The 19,674-nt window shown below is 43.9% G+C and overlaps 1 protein-coding gene and 1 long non-coding RNA gene across 9 annotated transcripts in view; one reads left to right on the top strand and one right to left on the bottom strand.

Annotated features, from left to right (window-relative positions):
- MARK1 (microtubule affinity regulating kinase 1) overlaps window positions 1-9,031 on the bottom strand; it is a 60,167-nt gene extending 51,136 nt beyond the window's left edge. For all 8 annotated transcript variants that reach the window (XM_075749302.1, XM_075749306.1, XM_075749304.1 and 5 more), the window contains exon 1: window positions 8,828-9,031. In XM_075749302.1, coding sequence (XP_075605417.1) covers window positions 8,828-8,878 — 51 coding nt within the window. In that variant the 5' untranslated portion in view covers window positions 8,879-9,031. The remainder of the gene's footprint in view (window positions 1-8,827) is intronic.
- A 1,500-nt stretch (window positions 9,032-10,531) lies between these two features.
- LOC142601316 (uncharacterized) lies at window positions 10,532-17,468 on the top strand. Its single transcript, XR_012834919.1, has 3 exons — window positions 10,532-12,673; window positions 16,827-16,887; window positions 17,013-17,468. It is a non-coding gene; the product is annotated as an uncharacterized LOC142601316 (long non-coding RNA).
- The last annotated feature ends 2,206 nt before the right edge of the window (window positions 17,469-19,674 follow it).

Genomic DNA, 19,674 nt, shown 5'->3' with positions numbered 1-19,674 from the left:
GGGAAGGGAGGAAGCTGGGAGGAAAGCTTCCAAGAGAGCTGAAAATAGCACTCTATCGCAGTGACTAAGGCTGTGCCTCCACTTACAAGAAGGTGCGTGTTTTACTGCATCATGAGTAAGGCGTGGGTCCTCCTACAGAGGCACGGTGAAGCAGAGGCACTACAGGTTTTACCATGAGGTTAGCCTTGGGCAGGAGCCTTTACAGCAAGCCCTGCTAAAGCCTAATCTATCCAAATCTAATCTATTTTCTCCAACCACATCTGTCTAATGAAAGATATCACTTCTCTCTAACAACCTTGCCTAATTTTCTCTCTGCTTGAAATTTTAAAAGTTATCGTACACTACTATTACTTTACAATACAAAAACAATTAGACTTCGTCACCAGTAATATTATCATGATCTGCTCTTGCAAAAAACTGCCATGGGCTATCCAATAACTCTATGTTCAGCTATGCGAACGTCCATGTACTACACACGTGCTTTCTTCAGAGGTAAAAAAAGTTCTGTCTTATTATTCGAGCTATTCATATCACAACTACATATGCTTAAATACAGTTCTGCAACACAACTAGACAAAGCTCCTTATGTTGAATCAATGAAAATATATCATAAGTTTAGAGATCATTCTCTGCTCTGATTAACACGGTTACCATTTTTCTGCTTTTATGAATTCTACAGGCCACGTATTTAAATGTACACCAGGATTATTATTTACTTACGGCCAACACACCACTAGGGTTGTGGTCAACAAGGCAGACACTGATCTGAAGTCATGAATGTGTTTCATTCTCCCCTCAGAATAACTCAACTGCATTTATCAATCCTTACCCAGGAAACCACACATATCGGGTTTATACTCACTGGGCATTCAAAATGACTGCACAATGTAAAGAATGTTTTACCACTTTTTTTTTTTTTTTTTTTTTGCAAGTCCTTCTTTAGATTTGGGATACAGCTTGGAAATTAAAACAATGAAACTGGCTAAAGCTTACTGCAACCAAGAGTCCTCTTTCTGATATATTGCCAGTCATTTGAAGAAAAAGAATCTTTTTTTTTTTCCCAAAATACATTGTATTACTGCATTATGAATGCAGGTTTCCATAACATGTCTTACATTTTTCGAAAACATTGCAACCTTGAAATAATTTGCACACAAAAGGCCAGGAGACGTTGGTACTGAGCACTTAAATCTTCAACAGCTCAGCAGGAGTCTTTACAAGTGCAGACCAGTTCTCACTGCGTCACCCACAGCCTACACCTAAGGTGTCCCACAAGCATAGGAATGGCAAGATAAAAGAAGGAAAATTATTTTTTCCTTGATCCCTATACAATAAACAATAGAACACAAGAACTTGAAAACACACAGACAATGCATTCATTCCAGCAGAACAGACAGCCTGCTTTCCACAATGATTTAAGTGATGTAAAGTGACTGTCGATCAGCTGTCCCAGTAAGATCAAGAATTTTACAATAACATACTGATCTTCTGTTCTACAGAGAGGCACAGAAAACCTGCGCTTTTGGGTTTTACACAAATACACTCTATTGATCAATTGTTACAGCCTAAGCCATGGCACTGCTCCACGAGCACGTCCGGTTCATTGCTTTGAAAGGTTAATTGTAGCCCAGCTGAATTTAACTGTGCAGACACCTTACTACAACTGTGAACATATGCCTTTCAGCATAAGTTGGTGTTTTCTTTGAAAGCATACATAAAGAAATCTCTGACAAAATGCTCATCTAAAAAACAACCACTACCACCACCAAACCCAAAATCAAAACCTTTCCTTCAGCTGCCATCTCAGTTCAAAAAGAAGCAGGATTATGATAAGCACAGAGAGTACTTTCCAATGCTTCTGCATTAAACTATTTTACCATGATAGCTATAGTGTCTTTGGTCACTACTTAGCAAAAATAAGATTAAACAAGCACAAGGAAACCTGCTGTAAGAACAAGGACCATCTTATCCTCTTGGAATTTTTAACTTTAGATTTGCTAGGATGCTCACCAAAATTACCTAAGCTGTATCATCACATGTACCTAGGAAGTCTTAAACTGACCTTGAGATCTCAGCAATCCTTTGATTTTACTACTTTACTAAGTTATTCACAGAAAAACAAAAAAAGGAGAAATTTTCTTTCTTAGATGAAATACAAGTGGTCCAATTTAAAGCTCAGTTTAGCACTGAGCAGAGAGAACACAAAAAAAATGTTAATTTAGAATGTGAAAAAAATAGAAAAATGTTAACAATTAAACAGGCTTGGTAGCTGATGTGGAGAAAGAGCTTATTACTAAAACTCAGATTCGGTTGCATTATATTCATTACACTGAACGATGTGAATGTTTCGATGGAACTTTCCTGCTTTATAGTTGTTTTCAGAAACATTCAACTGTGGAGAACATTGCTTCTTAATTTACCACTATCTAGAGGGGAGTAAACATTCTAGAATGAAGACTCAGAAAAAATTGTGAAGTCATAAAAAAATTTTTGGGGTGATTCTGTAATTCCAGAAAGATTAAAAAAACAACAAACAAAAAAACACCACAAAAAGCAAGCATTGTGTTTCCAACAACAAAAAAAATATTGTGTCATGACCACAACACAAATAAGCTAAGTTTGAAACATGTCTCTGTCTGCAGCAACTTACAAGTAGTATATTTAACCCGGAGGGCAGCACAGAGCATAAATGTATATTAAAAAAAAAAAGGCTGACGCTACTAAAAGATAATATCTAAACAGAAATGATAAAATACTTTCTGTCTGATATCACATTTGAAAAGTTTGCTCAAACTCTCAAGTTGTTAATAGGCCAATTTGTAAGAAATCTGTCTTAGGGCTTTAGTTGCACCATAGATTTCTAGCTCCAAAATAATAAAATCATCTCTCCTTTTTATAGGATCGTTTCTCAATAAATCTGCTCTACTGGAAAATAGTGTTTAAAGCTCTCTCAAATATCAGTAAGATATTAAGTCTAGGTCTACACTAAGTTCTGAGAATGAGGAAAAAAACCTCTGCAACTGCAAACACAAATCACTGATTGAGAACTAATTTTACAGAAATCACTGTATCTGCACTTAAAAGAAAAATCAAGTGACTACTTTTTCTGTGTTTAAACTATTGACATCAATTAGAAGTTAGCAGGAGCTCCCTCTGCTAAACAACAGCAATTGTGATGGTAGAAACCTACCACATTTATAGTAGAAACATTAATTTCCAAATATAATTGGGTGCCATTGGGGAAAAAAAATCCTGCCTTTACCAATGATTAAAACATTTTAAATGCAGAGTTAGAAAATGAAAATAGCTATATTGATATAAACAGTAAGTCCATGTGATCAGAAAAATATGATGGTAGAGACCCCCACTGATAACAAGGCTCCATGGAACATAATCTCCTTGTCCTAGTTCAGCGTTTAACTCCACTGACCACGTAAGTACAGTTTTCCGAGCACTGACCACAAACAATCTAACTTTATGTTTACCTACGAACCTCAAAAACCCCATGAAGAATGAAATGAAACAAGTTGTACAATCAAACTACATTAACCCTTTCTGAACTTTAACCCTATATATTCTTTTACGATGCCTAGAACACTGAAGCATGAAGCTACATTTTCACTCATTTGTTCAAAAATATTTCTCTTTACAGAAGGAAAATGAAATTAAACATCTATAATCACCTGTCCCATGACTCTCTCCGATTCACATGGAAGGTTAACTTCAAAATGGATAACTTACTTCAAAATGAACCTCGCTCTCTCCGTGCATAATGCTCTAGCTAAACAAGTGTTTTACCCCACAGCATAGGAGCTTGCTCAAGACCTGAACCAAAACAAAAGTCTAAAAGTCTGCACAGAGAAAACACAAACCTTCGAAATAAGATTAGGAGAACATACTCTGTTCTTACCATTCAAACAAACATACAACCTAATGGTGTACTTATTATCAAGGAAAATAATCTTACAAGGAAAAAACACAGGCATTCTCCACTTTGTTAAAGCCCATCTCCTGTGGATAAGAAAGATACAGCTGTACTCTTGAACCCATAAGGCTTGGAAACTAGGCCATTCTTCTGCTTAAGGCACTGAACGAAAGAATTCTTGTCAGATACTTTCTCCCACGCCCCCTCTGTCCAAATCAAAACCATGTGTTCTTATTGTGCAAAGGCAAATCCAGAAGGAAAAACAAAAACCAGAAAGAAATTAAAACATGGAATAATTATTATTACCCCAACCTGACCACTCTATTCCATCCTCCATTATCTCTTACCTGTTCAAGTTTTTTTCCCTCTTTAAAATGCAGCTGTCTACTCACCCCCACTATCAGAAAGTCATCTTTAACCACACCCACACGAGCTGGCATCTGAGACATCGCCCTTCCCTTGCTAGCCTGCAAACGGGGGCATGTGTGTCAAAATTATAATTATTTGTATGATAATGAAGGAAATCACATGATCATAGGTCACTGTACTATCCTTCCTTAAAACTCCCTCTGCCATGACATCTCTCAGTCATTCTCATATGGCACTGGCCAGTAAGACAAACCACAACTCCCACATTCCTCCTCGACTCTGGCCAGAGCTGTTATCATCCAGCGCTCCCGCCTTGTTTGTTCCTTCTTCCGCTGTAAACATGCAAGATCTCTGCAGTAGAATTAACCGACTTTGATGTGTCTGAAAAGTACAAAGCAAAATAATACCTTAAAACTTAGCTAGCTGGGTCATACCACAACACAAATAAATAGTAATACCTTCACAAATAATAGTAATACCTTCAAAAGATTAAGTTACAATTACTATAGAAAAAAATATATGTATTCTTATGCCAGACTGAGAGATCCTTAAATCAGAAAAAATAAACTACAGCATTCTCATTTTTATTAATTTTACTAAAGCAAGTAGTATACAGCCAACTGTTGAGTCTTTTCTTATACAGGGCTCCCCAAAAACACTTAAAGGAATATATTACCGATGTAATATATTAATTCAGGACCATCATTCCCCAATTTAATGGCATGATACAATACGAAGGGAAAAACATAAAAGCCCCTCTTTCCTCAATTAATACCAACTCAATGAAAACAAAAGAGCTACTCTAGCTCAAAGCTTTTGAGTCCTGTCCCTCTCCTCCTCTAGCCCCAGCAGAGATGGGAAGCTCAGTTCACCCAAACTAACCCCAACTGCAAGTATTTGAATGCACTGAAACATTACCTACTGCAGCCTACATAAAAAGTATCAAGAGGAAGCTGTAAATAGTTACATGTATAAAACCAAATGCAAGAAAATTATTTTGAATAGTACTCTTACCCTTCACTTGAAAAAAATAAATCCGGTAATAGACATGAAAATAATCTTTAGTGTACTGCCTCCACCCATTAATTTCTCCAAGTTTCCCAATAAACCATTCAATAGCAGTAAGTGTTTGACAATCATATTCTGTTTCCTTAAACATAGCTTTAATGAAAGAGAAACAACATTTCCAATGAAAAATATTTATGGATGTATGCTAGAAAAGTTAAATACAGCACTGGGAGACCTAAAGAATAGCAAAAAGGAAAAGAAAAAAAAAAAAGGGGCTGTGAATTTCTGTAAGACAGACCTATCAGTTATACACATACTGACTGCTTCACGACCACTGTTTCCCTCCACCTGTTGTTTGTCCGCTGTCAGCAGTCCCCGTACCTTTCACTCCAGCTTTCTGATAAGACCTTATCAAGTAATCGGCTACATGATCTTATTCTCCCTTGCAGACTATTTTCAAAGGGCACTGTGTGATAAAAGGCACAAAGAATTATGGAAATAGGCACGTTTTTCGCCCATCCCACAAGGAATTCCCATAATTCTTCAAGGAACGTATACTCTTATGACAGGTGCTATATCTGATTATTACTTTTTTGTTTTTTCTCCAAACAACAGACCACACACTTCAATATTCACTGAGAAAAGCATCCATTGAAATTTTACTTATTTTCTATTTTAAAGAGCACTCAAAGCAGCTGCCAAAAGACAGGGGTGGCAGTGGTAGGGTAGTTCCCCATGATTTCATGCAACAGCCTCACGCCATGTGCAAAGCACAGCTGGACGCGTACGTAGGTTTGTGCTCAGAACCATCAATCAGCTCTCTCCGGGATACAGAGCTACAGTCTGTCCCTTGAGAGTCACACAATGGAGCAACGTTGCTGAGACGGCCACGCGTACGAGACGGAAGAAAAGAGCTCTCTCCTGAAGATCACCATTATTAACTGCAGACCTTGGGAGAGCTTCACTAATATGCATACTTGGGAATTGGAAATATGCACTACAAAGATGGATTTATTCACCAGGCCAAAACCACTCATACTTACGCTGCTCTAACTCCTCACTCTTTCCAATGATTTCTCCCTTTAGTTGCAACTTCTTACCACCTCAGTGACCCAGAGCTTACTGGCTAAACTTTGTGCATCAAGACCCATCAGCATAAACACTTCCCTAAGTCCATTAGTGTTTATTAGCAGGAGGAAGCACATTAAAAGTAAATTATGAGTCTCGCCTCACCCTGACAGAGTCCATTTTACATCAAGGAATGCTGCTGTTCGGGAAGTCAGCAATGGGCCACCTCCTCCTCCATCCCACATTTGCCACTTTAGCAAAAGGTCTTAAGTAAGGGAGACCACAGGTACCAGAGAGGGCTTCCCAAGGGGCAGAAGTGACAACCTCCTGGAGATCTCTGCTCCAAAACCCAGATGACGCCATACTAATGACAGCACTAGAATTACAGATTTGGGAACTTACTACTGCATGGCTCTTTACTGTTTATCTGACTGGAGGATTATATTCATTAGTATTAGGTTACAGACTTATGCCAAGATTTTCAGGAGCAAATGGGCAATTTTGAGTATTTTGATATCCTGTAAAGACATGGGTTTGCCTTTTTTTTTAGATACCCAATGCACTCTCTGAAATAATAATAATAAAAAAAATCCTTATTTATCTCTAGGTAGAGCATTCAAAAGTAGCATAATATTTTCTAAATTAGCTACTAACACTTAATTGAAGTTTTCATTCTACAGAAGTTGACAACATTTGAGAATATTTCCATTTGCCTTGTGTAAGCGTACTTCGCAAGTCTTATGTACTATGTTACTGGATTTATGCATAAATATTCCTTATCTCTTCCTGTCATCTATCTCTCATCTACACTCCTATATACATTTGAAATGGAGACTCATGAGTAACATGTATCAATCAAACCTGGATTGGTCATTTAATTAAATCTAAACTTTCATTTTCATCTCAAGGATTTGCTTTCATTCTGATACTAATACAGGACCCCTCAGTCCATGAAGAGTAAGGACAGACCAAATACATCCACTTGCTTTAAGCTTTAACTAGTAACCAGGCTGATATGCTACGTCAATTAAACTTCCACTGAGCGACAGATACTAAAAGCTCATTACAATAAGACACCGAGCTAGGGTTTCACTTCTTTAACTACATTATCTCATTTCTGTTACCTTTGCCTTCCAAACCCTCTTCTCATATTCACTTTTCATTTCATATAATTCAGGAACCTATTCAGCTGACCCTGCTGCTTTGGCTTGTACAGTAAACAAACATTGTAAGCTCCTACTGTTGGCCAGAACTTCTATAGATTGATGCAATGCAAACAAGGATCTTCAACTGATTGTCAATCCATCTTCCTTCGTTTCTTACTGATCGTTTTCCACCCAAGTAGAAGTTGGGCGTGATTGCATGTGTTAAATTTCGTATGACTCCTTTTTCCCTCCCGCGCCTTCTGTCACCTTCCCAAAGGCAACTAATGATATCTACCACACATTCCAAACATACCTCTTTTAGCATCGGTCCCCTCACCTAAGATGAAAATTTCACACCTCCCATACTACTGCCTATTTAAATAATTACCACCGATGGACAGGACCAGACATGGTCCAGGATTTTAAAGTTTCTCAGCTACACCATCATAACCAAGACTGGTTATTTTCTGCAGGAAGACCACCACAACAGACAACACCACTATGCTTCTACTCCATCAAGTCCGGGCGGAGCAGAGGAAGAGTGCGAAGATGTTTAAAGAGAGCACAAAGGAAGAGACAATCAACTCGGGAGGTACCAAGGACACAACGACAGCCTCACTCAAATGCAACACAAAGCAAACCAGAGGAAGGAATACAGCAACAGCAACGCCGGGGACCATCTTCGAAGTGCAAACCAAACAAAGAGCAAGTACGGCTGAATCCCACAAGGCGAGACGGGGCCGAGTGCCAGGCAGTTAGGAAGCCCACGAGTGGGTACCCCGACCCAGGCTTGGGGGATGCGTGAAGGCAGGGGAGCCCGGCCTGCAGCCCGCGGGGGCCAGAGGCCTCTCCCCGGCGGGGGACCGAAGCCAACTGCCTCTATGCGCCTACAGCCGCCGGCTCCAGCCAAGTACATATAAGGGCAGCCCAGCCCAGCCCAGCCCGGCCCGGCCCAACAACGGGTGGAAGGGGTTGCCCGGCCGCCGTGCGGAGCGACAGCCGCCCACCGACCCTGCGGGAGGCCCGGGGCCGCGGGCGGGCAGGGGCGACGTGGAGCGCAGCGAGCCGGACCCGCCCCGGCAGCGCCGCATGGAGGAGCCTGAGGCGCGGGCAGGCGGCGGTGCCGGCCCGGCGCTGGGGAGCGCCCGGCCCGCCGGGCGAGGGGACGGCCACGGCCCGCCCACCCCTCGGGCACCCGGCCTGGGCGGCGGGACAGGCCGGGCCGCCGCCAGGTGCCGGGGAGAGGCGGCTGCGGAGGGGGCGGCGGGCGGGGGAAGGGGCGCGGCGGAGGGAGGCCCGGCGCGGCACTCACGTTCTCCGTGTCCCGCTCGTTGACGGTGGGCAGCGGCGTCCGAGTGGACATCTTGTGGGCCGCGGCGGCGCCGCGCCCGGCGCGCTGAGGGGAAGGCCGCCCGCTCTCCTAGGCCGCGGCGGAGGCCGCCGGCTGCCCCCGCCGGCAGCCGGGCGCACACGGCGGGACGCGAGCCTCCTGCCGCGCTGCCGGCCCCGCTAGGCGCCCGGCGCCATGGCCTCGCCCGCCCGGCCGACCCTCAGTCCGCCGCGCTCCCGCCCGCCTCGCCGCCGCCGGGCTCCGCGCAGCTCAGATGCCAGCTCCTCCTCCCTCCTGCCCGCTCAGGTGAGCGGCCGGCAGCGCAGGGGGGCCGCGGCACCTCCTCGCAGCATCCGGCGGCGGCACCGACTCCTCCTCCTGCCGCCGCTGCCCCGCGCTCCCTTCCCCGTCTCTCCTCTCCCCTCCCCTCCTCCTCCTCCCCGCCCCCCCCGCCGCGCTGGGCCCGGCCCCGCCGGCCAGGCTCCGCCGCCCCGCGCCGCAGGAAGCGCCGGGCAGTGCGGGCGGGCGCGGCAAACGCGGGTGGGAGGCCTCCGCCGGCGCCACTGACCCTCCCGCCGCGGCACCCGTCACGAGTGGCGCCGCGCCGGGCCCAGGCGGGGTGGGGACCAGCCGGGAGGGTGCGCTGGGCCTGGGGCCGAGGTGAAGCGGGGCCGGGGCAGGTGTGCCGCTTCGTGAGGGAGGCCTAGGGGAGGGGGCGTCCTGCTGCCCTTGGGTCGGGGCCCGCCGGCGGGCGGGATGCGGGGGGCCCCGGGAGGAGGCCAGCGGGGCTCGGGGGATCAGTCGCCTGTGAAGCCCTCAGCCCCCTGCGTGAGGGACGCGGGACGGGGCCCACGGGGGTGCTGGGCCTCGCTGCAGCATGGCGAGCGGGTTGCCACAGGGGCTCGCCCATTACCAGGAGCCGGCCCTGGAAAGGGCGGTGGGGCAGCCCTGCCCGCCTCCCGCACTGCTCCGGGTCCACAAGTCACAGACTTTCCGGAGGCTCGTAAAACCCTGTGTCAGCGTCTGTGTAAATCAAGCCGTTTATTTGTGCGCCTGAGCCAGCCAGCCTCCTTTACCCGCTTGAAGCTGAAATCAGATCAACAAGACTCCATGCGATGCATCTATCCGCTCGTGTCCGACCGGCACACAGTCCTCAAACACTTAACTGATGACCTCATGTACTTAAAATTAGAACCACACACACATTTTTGTCTTTGAGAAGTTACTAGTGTTTACATGACAGCAGCTCTCGGTATAAAAGCAGCCAGACCCTTCACCAAATTCTAAAAATAATCTGTAAAAATAAAAAAATAACCTCCCCTGCACGAAAACCAAAACAATGTGCCTGAATTTCCATTACAATATTTCGACAGATTTTTGTAGCTGAGGCTGTTAACATCTTCATAAATCCTGTAAACACAACCCTTGTTCTGAAAGACCTTCCTTACAAAAAATACTTTGGAAGGCACTTGATGGGTTGCATGTCTTATCTCCAGGAAGCCCTTATATCTTTGTGAAAGGGCATTGGTGGTTATTTATTACCTATATTTATGGGTTTTATATATATATATGTGCCTATATTTATAGGTAAACACAGTAAACAGAGTTTATTTAGTTCTGGGGTGATTCAAAGGGTGCCCCTGGATCCTCAGCACTGGTCAGCCGGCAGTGGAGTTTTCCAGATGTTTGGGAAAACAGCTCTTCCTCTGCAGCTGATGCAGGCACAGGCAGAGAACACCCCCATGGTGTACGAGCAGTGTGACTGGACTCGCTCTTTGCACGTTCAGCGTCGTGTTGCTCTGAGCATGCATGATTTGTCCGTCTGGAATGATAGAGGTTCCCAGCTAGTCCTCAGCCCAAAGCCTCTGAAATCCTTGCAAGGGCCTGTGTGAGCTCTTGGCTCTCTCCTCACATAGCACTACCGGCTGCTAAGGGATATTTCAGGGTCCTTCATTTTTCTGGGAACAAAATAATCCAAGATTGGGTTTAGTTGGGGTAAACAGCCATGGTCTAGCCAGCATGCCAAAACAAGTTTGTTGACAAACTGGATATTAACCCAGTTTGGTTGCTTAGCTCATCAAAATGCATTCACTTTTATCCCAAATAAGAACAAGACTGTGTCTAGGGCTCTGCGTGGGGCCTGACTCTGCAACCCTCGCTTGGTCAAAACTGCCACTGATGCAAGCCCATCGTGGTATGGATTCGTGTACGCGCTTGTGGTCGGAGAAGAAAGGAGCGTAAACTCAAATGTCTTCTAAATGTGTTTAATGGCACCAGTGACTAAGGGAAAGCTTAAAAAGACTTCCTGCCTTAGAATTTGAATATGTTTTGGTCAGTAATTCATAGGAAAATGTTGGTTCATCAGAAATTAAAGGTGTAATAATTCTTGTTATCTGAAGATCTGCTTTGCAGTTGTTTTGGCCATGGTTGTTACTGTTATCATCTTCTTTCACATTAGTAAGGTCACTCATTCATTTAATAGCTTGGTTTAATTTTGTTTGGTTATGACTACAGGCTCTCGTCTCCCCTGAGTGAGAAAATGCAGGGACAATGACTGAGGAGCTGCATGGAGGAGAAGGTGACCACAGAGATGGTCCCATCATCCTCCAGCCGCTCTCCAACGAGACAAAACAGAAGATGGGCAATGGTCTGAGCGCAAAATGGCCTGGAAGAAGGATGCTCCAAACTGTCTGAGACCTGCTTTAAAATATGCAGAAAGTTATCGCTGCTTCAAGCGGCATTAAGTCCTGCTTGGTGCCCAGCATCAGTCACAGAGCACAGGCAGGGCTCAATGGTGGCGGCAGCGCGGCCTCCGTGGCTGCAGAGGGATGCAACCACCAGGCAGCGAGGGGAAGGCTGTCATTTGGGGAAGGCAGAAGCGTTTTGCTTGGGATCCATGTTTTGAGAGGCTGGAGGAAGCCTTGGCTCCTCGCATCAGAAGTGAAAAGGACAGACTCGTGTCAGTAGAAAGACCTGTGTAGCGGTTGGGGTCTTTTACCCCAAGCTCTGAGAAACCTGTACAGGTTCCTTCTCCAGCCTGGGCAAGTGCCCGGTTCTTTTGTTCCTGGCTGGGTGTTCAGCAAAGAGAGAGGATGCAGAGCACAAGACTTTCGCTGTTACACTAGTATTATTCTGAAATGCGCTCATTCTCTGCATTAGTTTTTTTTTTTTTTTGCCAGAAATGACATGTTTATTTATGACTAGACAACTTTGTTTAGTGAGGAAACTAAGGTGTCAGTCAGCTTTGTAAGCACTTGTCCCTCCCAAGGGGAGCTCCGGCAGTGAGTCAGCTCCAGCTTCCCTGCACGCAGGCAGAAGCTTTGTGCCTCGTAGAAGCCAAGCCCATGTGCCTCCTCCTCCTCCACGAAGCCAGCTGGCTGGTGCTTAGGCCCGCTTTTCTTTTTGTTCGCAGGGATGTGCTGGATGGGAGCAGCGCAGCCAGACGAGCAAAGAAACCCCAGTGCCCCCCACCCTGGCACAAAACCAGCATCCCGGCTCCAGTGCTTCCTCCGGACCCACCTCAGATGGTCTGCGGTTCATTTAGTGTCTGACTTGAACTTCAGCACTGGAAGGGTGGATGTTCCACCGCTTTAACAGTGACTGAATCCCATCCACAACTGTAGTAGCAATTTCAGACGCTAACCTGAATGAAGCTTTTCCCCACAATTTTCAGATTTAGTTCTCAACAGCAAAAGGGTGAGACGTTCAGAAATAAGGCAGGAACAGGTGACCACTGAGATGTGAGCAAGATACAGCAAAATCTTGGTCTTGCCATCACCAGGATATCTACTATATTGTGAAAAACAAAATGAAAGACCTGGTAAACATGTAAGGAACAATATACCTCCGGCTGTATGTAATAAGACTGAAATAGCATTAAGGACTTCAGAGGTCAACACAAACTACAGATACAGGGCTCCATGGATTATTTGCTTTCATGGGAGACACAGAACAAAATTATGTGTACTCTGAATATATGTAGACTTTGTAAATATATTATTTATTACAATCAAGATTCTGATTTTGCCGTAAGACCCATTGGGGAGTACAATCTCACTGAAAAGTTAAAGTATAATTTGCCCTGAATATTTTAAGCCTTCAAACAAACGAGCAATTTTTCAGTTTAATAGGAACACATGCCTCTTGTGAATACTCTTATCATGTATATGCAGACAAAGGTTTACACATATTTAACAGGCCAGAATTTGTCTCAAGGTCAATCGTACTGAAATTTGTCCTTAAATGTAGTTAAGTTTGTGTCTCCACGTTTTCTGGGTAACTGAAGATTTTTATCATTTTGATGCCATTATGAGGAACTGCCGTAAGAACGTCCACGTAAGAACTTCATATGAAAACGGTAAATAAAAGCAGCATTTGTCACTGATCAGCCTGGATCTCTGGGAGGAGTGTAATAAAATCATACTAAAACTTTGTAGTTACAGAGCTTGCTTGCACAACCCCGAGGCCTCTCAAATGGGATCAGCAAATCTATTTCACAGAAGGAAAGCCACCTGAAGAAGAGCTGCACCTTTCAGGAGCGAGCCCTGGTGGCACCTCCTGTATATAACGTGGGTTGCCAATGGTCTGAAGAAGCCAGTAAGGACATTCGCTCTGTCCCTGGACATACCTCTGATGGCCTGAAAAAACAGAAGGGTGTTATAACTTGGTGCTATGTTGCTAAAGATCCCTGTTCCGGCTCTTAATAATCATCACCAGAAATAACTAGTTTCAATTGTTTCCTTCAGCTTTGATATCTCATCTTTCTTTTGACGCCCCCAGTCTCTACAGCCACAGCCAACTTCTTCCCACATCTGAAGAGTTTCAGAAAGGAAACTAGCAAGCTGGTGTAGCACTGAGGTAGAACCACAACGAAACCTGGGGTGATGGCAACTGCATGAATTTTAGCCCTTGTTTTCATTTGCTGCAGTCTTTTTTTGACTGTTGTGGGTTTCAATAGTGGTTTCAAACTTGCTTTTTAAAAATCTCATTTTCTTTCTTTGTGTTTTGTAGCTTGAGTTTAGATTAAGTACATTGGCAGAGGAGGTAAGGCTTGAATTGTTTTCATGCATCAGCACTGTGAATATATTTTTCACATTAATTTTTTTAGCATTGTGCTAAGAAAAGACTACATATCAGAGAGTAATAACAATGAACATGTATACTTAGCGTAGTGTGTTTGAAATATCTGTAACATAATGCAATATCTTGGTATCCCTTTTATCTGAAAATATTTGTTATCAAAGCAAGGTAAAGACTAAAATAACTATTTAAAGCAGGTACTTACACGATTCCCATCAGAGCTGTACCTGAGCCTATCACACAAGACACAACGCACCACTGCATTAGACCTGTGAAGCTTCCCTTAGCTGTTGCTACAGCCATAGATCTGAGGAGCAGAGAGAGTAAACGGTCTGTCCAGGAACAGAGAGGAAGCCAGGGACAAAGGAGACAGCAGACTCTCTATAAGTAGTCCTTTGGGACACTCTGGGTACAGATTTAAAACCGGCTTTAGATAACCCCAGGAGATGGGACAGGATGGCAGAAAGCCTGCAACAAGATGCCTGGTGATCTGCCATTGATCTTCAGAGGGCCATCAGAGACCAGAAGTGGGGGAAGAGTTGGGAAAGGCAATTAACCTAAGTGGTCACAGATGTTCTCACTCTACATCTGCCCTCTGCAGACTTCAGTGGTGTGGTTTCTGTGGAAACAGAAACTCTGTGCTAAATGGAGCTGCTATCCCTGGCAGGATCTAATTTTTCCAGAGATGTATTCTACAGTAGTGCACCAAGAGCTTGTTGATGCAGAAAGGTGCAAAGCTATCCTGCAGCAGCATTGCATACTCCGATTCAAACTGAAACAGCTTTTGATCCAGGGATAATTTCAGGTTTTTATATGAGTTAATCCCAGAAATGATTCTGTAACGTGGACATCTCTAACTGTTGCAAAGACCCTATGTAATCCTCAGTGAGTGTGGGGTCAGTTCCAGTCATCTTTCCTCTCCCCCGTTTTAAGGTGACCAAGGAAAGCAGGATTTGAGCTAAACTCCTGACTGCAAGATTTAAGCATGTGTCTGTGTGACGGAATATTTTTTTCTTATTTAGGAAAACTTTTATTCCATATTTTTATAATATCTTATTTGGTTAAAATACCTTGTTGAGTGGACTGGGTTTCATTTTTTACTGAGTCATTCAACCACTTTTGAGGCTTAAAATGGCTTGGGAAGTTGGGTACTTTGTTGGGTTTTTTTTCATCTCCTTTCCACCACCCCCAAAAAAAAAGCATTCTCCATGTTTTGTTTTCTGCTGACTGCACTGAACTGGCAGAATAGCCTTAAACATAATTGACAAAATGACAGGATAGAATAAAATGTTGGAAGGGAAGAACTGACACAGGCATTCCTGGATTTTTTAACAGTTAAACCACAATGGTCTGTTTAAATGAACACGTTACTCCCACAAGAGAAAGTAAATTTTATCTCTCCCAGAATTTGTATATGGAACAAAACAGCAAAGAACAGCTTACTGCCGTGAGTCACACTGACCACATCTTACAGCAGACCGAAGACTAAGCTGAATCCATCCCACCATCTCCGAGGTTATCAGGAGCAAAGAACGGCCATCTGGACCTCCGAGCTGGAGCTGCCGAGTTGGAGCTGGCAAGGACCTTGGCTGCAATAGCTTCAGCGATGGATTTAAAAGAGGACGGATTCTAGAGGTCTCTTTCAAAGAGTCCTAGGAGGGTGTAAAACAACCAGATGAGAATGATAGGCAGCAGGGTTCACTCTGCATTGACTAAATGACTGCACAAACCCAACACCCCGAAGTCGGGCGCAGGGAGAGGAAAGAGGACCTTACTCTGAGTTACCTGGTCGCCCCGAGATGTGATAGGTGACTGTACAGGGCCGTAGTCTGCCACCGGTACCATCGTCTTGCAAAACCACATCATCTTGTTTCCCCAGCCTGTGAAGGGAGGGTGCCTGGAAACAGATAGGAGAACATGGCATACAAGAAAAGCAGCACGTTGTTGGGTTTTACTTTTTAAGTTAGCCAGAGAAGTAAGAAACAATGTCGACTCGGTTTCCAGAATGAGCTAAAAATAAACCAAAGGGTTTATTTTTAGATGTACCAAGCTATCCAATAACAGCTCAGCTTTACGACATGTAGGAATAGGATACAGAGTCTGATTTTGGTTATATTGCTGGAAGTTTTCCATTGGCTTCAAAGATAATCAGTAGTTTCACCAAAGTAATTTGATCGGGATTTGGCCATAGATCTATTGCTCCTTGATGTGATGCACAGTTTTAGTGGAAAAATAATTATTAAAAAAAAATAAAAAATAGAAGCAACATATCGATCTACCTCACAGCTTTTTTTGAGGTTTAAATGATTTTAAGTGTTTTGAGAATGAACGGTGCTATATGTATGCTAAGCATTATTATGTATTATATAAATCCATAATATCAGGCATGCTATTTTCATCTTTGCCCACAGCGCAATAATGACGTATCTGCAGTGGGATGAAATGCAACACTACATTTAATAAAGGTTATGGATTATCTTTGTATTTCATGTTGTTAGGTGATATGCTGCTTCTGATATCTAGGTCACTGTTCAAATCTGTCAGGGGTTAACCATGGCTAGTCATTCCTCTCTGACACCTGGTATGCTTCTGCTGCTAGAGGAAAAGTTGTTCCCCTCTGTAACTCATCAGCTTCGTTTAGTGCCAAAGAAAATGCTCTGTGATGATGCCAGCGCTTACGGGAGGGGGAAGAAAATGCCAGTCCCTAGTCTGGGATAACCTATTCAAAACTCAAATAAGCAGGGTTGGCGATAGTGGTGTAAAACGAACTAAGGACATATTTATAGCTGAAATCCTGTAAAGTCCAGCACCTTTTAGGAGCACTAAAAATATAATAAAAATATCTGAGAATAAGTTTAGCAAGCTAATGGTTTACTTAAGATAATAGTTCTTTTTTTCACAGAGATCTGATATGGTTGCAGTATGGGACAGAGGATCTCACTGGACTACCAAAACATTTTCCAGTAAGGTTCGCAAGTCCAACTTTGTGAATACCAAAGTTTATTTCAGTTGCAAAAAAGGTAGACGAAGTTTTCAGGTTAGATTTCTGTCTCAAGCCTAACTTTTGGCACCGTTCCTGCATTGCCAGTATTTGCCCTGCAGAAGTACGCTGAAAATCCACCGGATCAAATCTTAAGGCCTTCTGGTCAGTTTTTATTGAGCTCTTACTAGAAACAGAACTCGCAGTAGTTCAAATCCTGATGGATAAAGAGCAGCTGAGCATGCACCCTTCCCTCTGATTTCCATAGCAGTTGTTGCTGAGTAAGGCCTGGATGCGGCTCCTGCTCCTGCGTCAGGACTGCTGACATGAACAAGTGGGAGGAAGATCAAGCTCCGGCGAGGACGGACTTCAGGAGCCGGTCCATTCTTCTTTCACACGGATGGGAGTGTCACAGCGCCCTTTCCTGCCTAATCAGTCTCAACACAGCCTTGCACAACTCAGCCTGTTTTAAGCTTTTAACCAGGGTGTAGGAGTCCAGGAAAAAAAAAAAAACAAAAAACCAAAAAAACAAAACCACCACCTCCCTTGCCTGAAGAAAAATGTAATTGCAAAGATTTGTTTTGATGTAGCATGTACAGTAAACTTGAATCACTGAAAGCGAACCACACATTTGTGCAAGTATTTTTTCTTTCCCTAATTTTCATTCCTACTTAGCTATTCATTTTATTTGCCTCTTAGAAAAGACATGCTTGGGACTGGATCTGACTCCCAGCGAGGCTCGTGGTGGAGCTCCCAAGGCCATAATCCCTGAGGCTGTAAGACAGCTCCTCTCTGTTGACCCCACCGGGGCTGTCCCAGTACATACCAGCAGACAATCTGGTCCCCATCATTGTTAATGTAGACCGTCCTCTGTGTGACTCATCTCATGGGCCAAAGCAAACATTAATGCATAGTAATAATATCAAAATAGTGCATGGTGATAGGTTCCACTCTCGTCGTAATTGTGTTAGTAATTACAAGTGCTACTTATTCTTTATAACACTCATTTGTTTTAATACTCTGAGAGAGATCGGGAGTGTAGTGTGTTTAAGGGTTCATACAAACAAAAGCCTTGATGTTACAACATGATCTGCACTAAAAGCCATGCATATATGCAACTTCAGTGTGAAGATCACAGTCCTTGCAAGCTCTCGAAACATCTGCTGAAGCCAACCCTGAAGCTTCAAATTTATTCTTCTGTTAACAGGCTCAGAATATGGATCTTGGTTATTACTATTACCAGTACCTACCATGCCAAGGTGTGGAGGACAAATGGAAGAGCAGTCTAAAATCCAAACAATGCAATAAATGGGCATAGTAAATAGCAGGGCGAGAACAGAATACCAAGGGACAAAGCCAAAAAAATGATTGTTTGGTTTAGGGAAGATGGTTCAACAAAATTGACTGATATTTAACAATCACCTACTCACTGTAGAGTAATTTATTGTGACCAGCAATAAGAAAAACACTAATGAATGGCTAGAGAAATGTGCTGATTGAGCCCCTTATTACAGATTCAAAACAATGCCATCAGCGAATATGGGAATTCCTTGACAAGATGAAAAGGGATGTAATCTTACCTCCGGTACTTATACAGCCTCTTTTACCATAGCACCTGAGCATCATAGTAGTCCCATATTCCATGCAATTGGGAAGTTTTAGACCAGGCCCACAGCAGCAGGCATCCCTGGGAGGGGGGGCAGGCTGCCAGGGATGGCACAGCCAAGATGGGTTGTCCTAGCCTAACCCCTACCTCCTGCTAGCACAGCTGCTGGTACCATCACATAGCAGCAGCTCTTCAAGCCTTCCCCATCCCGTCAAACCCTGTCTCATCCCATTCCACCTTGTCTCATGCCATGCCATGCTATCACATGCCATGCCATGCCATCCCATGCCATGCCATGCCATCCCATCCCATCCCATCCCATCCCATCCCATCCCTCTCTTCACTTTTGCTCTGGGTTTCCATGCAGCAGAACTACACCACAATCTCAGCCTTCTCTCTCAGCAGCATGGGAGATACAGGAGAGAAGGCTGGGACTGCTGCTTCTCAGAGGAAAGGAAAGAGCTGTTGCTTTTTGGAGAGGGAAAGAAAGTAATTTATTACTCTTCCTATCCCCATCTGCATTTCACTGATCTTAGCAGTCCTTCTCCCTTCAGACCTGCTCAGTGCAAGACAAAATTCACGTTTACCCATCTGTTTTGGGATTCTTGGGAAATTTTATGCCCTTCATACTAATGGGAACTGAAGCATGGAAAGAATAAATGAGGCTCTCCAGAAAGTCTGCAGTAGAGAGAGACCCAAAAAATGAATCTTCTCAGATGCAGGCTGTTACCCCAGCTACCAAGATTTTCTTCTTGTGGAGCTGTATTTTCTACATGTTAATTCAGGCTTGTCTTTTCTTATTTTCATATTTTTGAGTCTTGAATGTGTTTTTGCTTCCTCTGAGAATTTTGATCAACGGAATTTCACTTGCAGGCATGTGTAGGTAGCGAGAAAGTTTTGCAAATTTTTGTGCAAATGTTGATCTAGTTGATAAACTGCATGATTTGACCATCTTGAAACCTTCCTATGGTTTGGAGAGTCATGTAGACAGGGATTAGAAATGGTGCCATCTGACAAATCAGGCCAACTATAGGCAGCTGGTATTCTAAGCAATCATCCTAATGCATAGTTCATTAGTGAGCCATTGGCTGCAATATATTTGTTAGTCATTTATCAAATAATAATGAGCACCAAAGGCTGGATCCTGTAAATGGATGAATAGGG

The sequence above is a fragment of the Balearica regulorum genome, chromosome 3, assembly GCF_011004875.1.
Source record: "Balearica regulorum gibbericeps isolate bBalReg1 chromosome 3, bBalReg1.pri, whole genome shotgun sequence".
Classification (NCBI taxonomy): domain Eukaryota; kingdom Metazoa; phylum Chordata; class Aves; order Gruiformes; family Gruidae; genus Balearica; species Balearica regulorum.
This window is presented reverse-complemented; position numbering and strand designations above follow the sequence as displayed.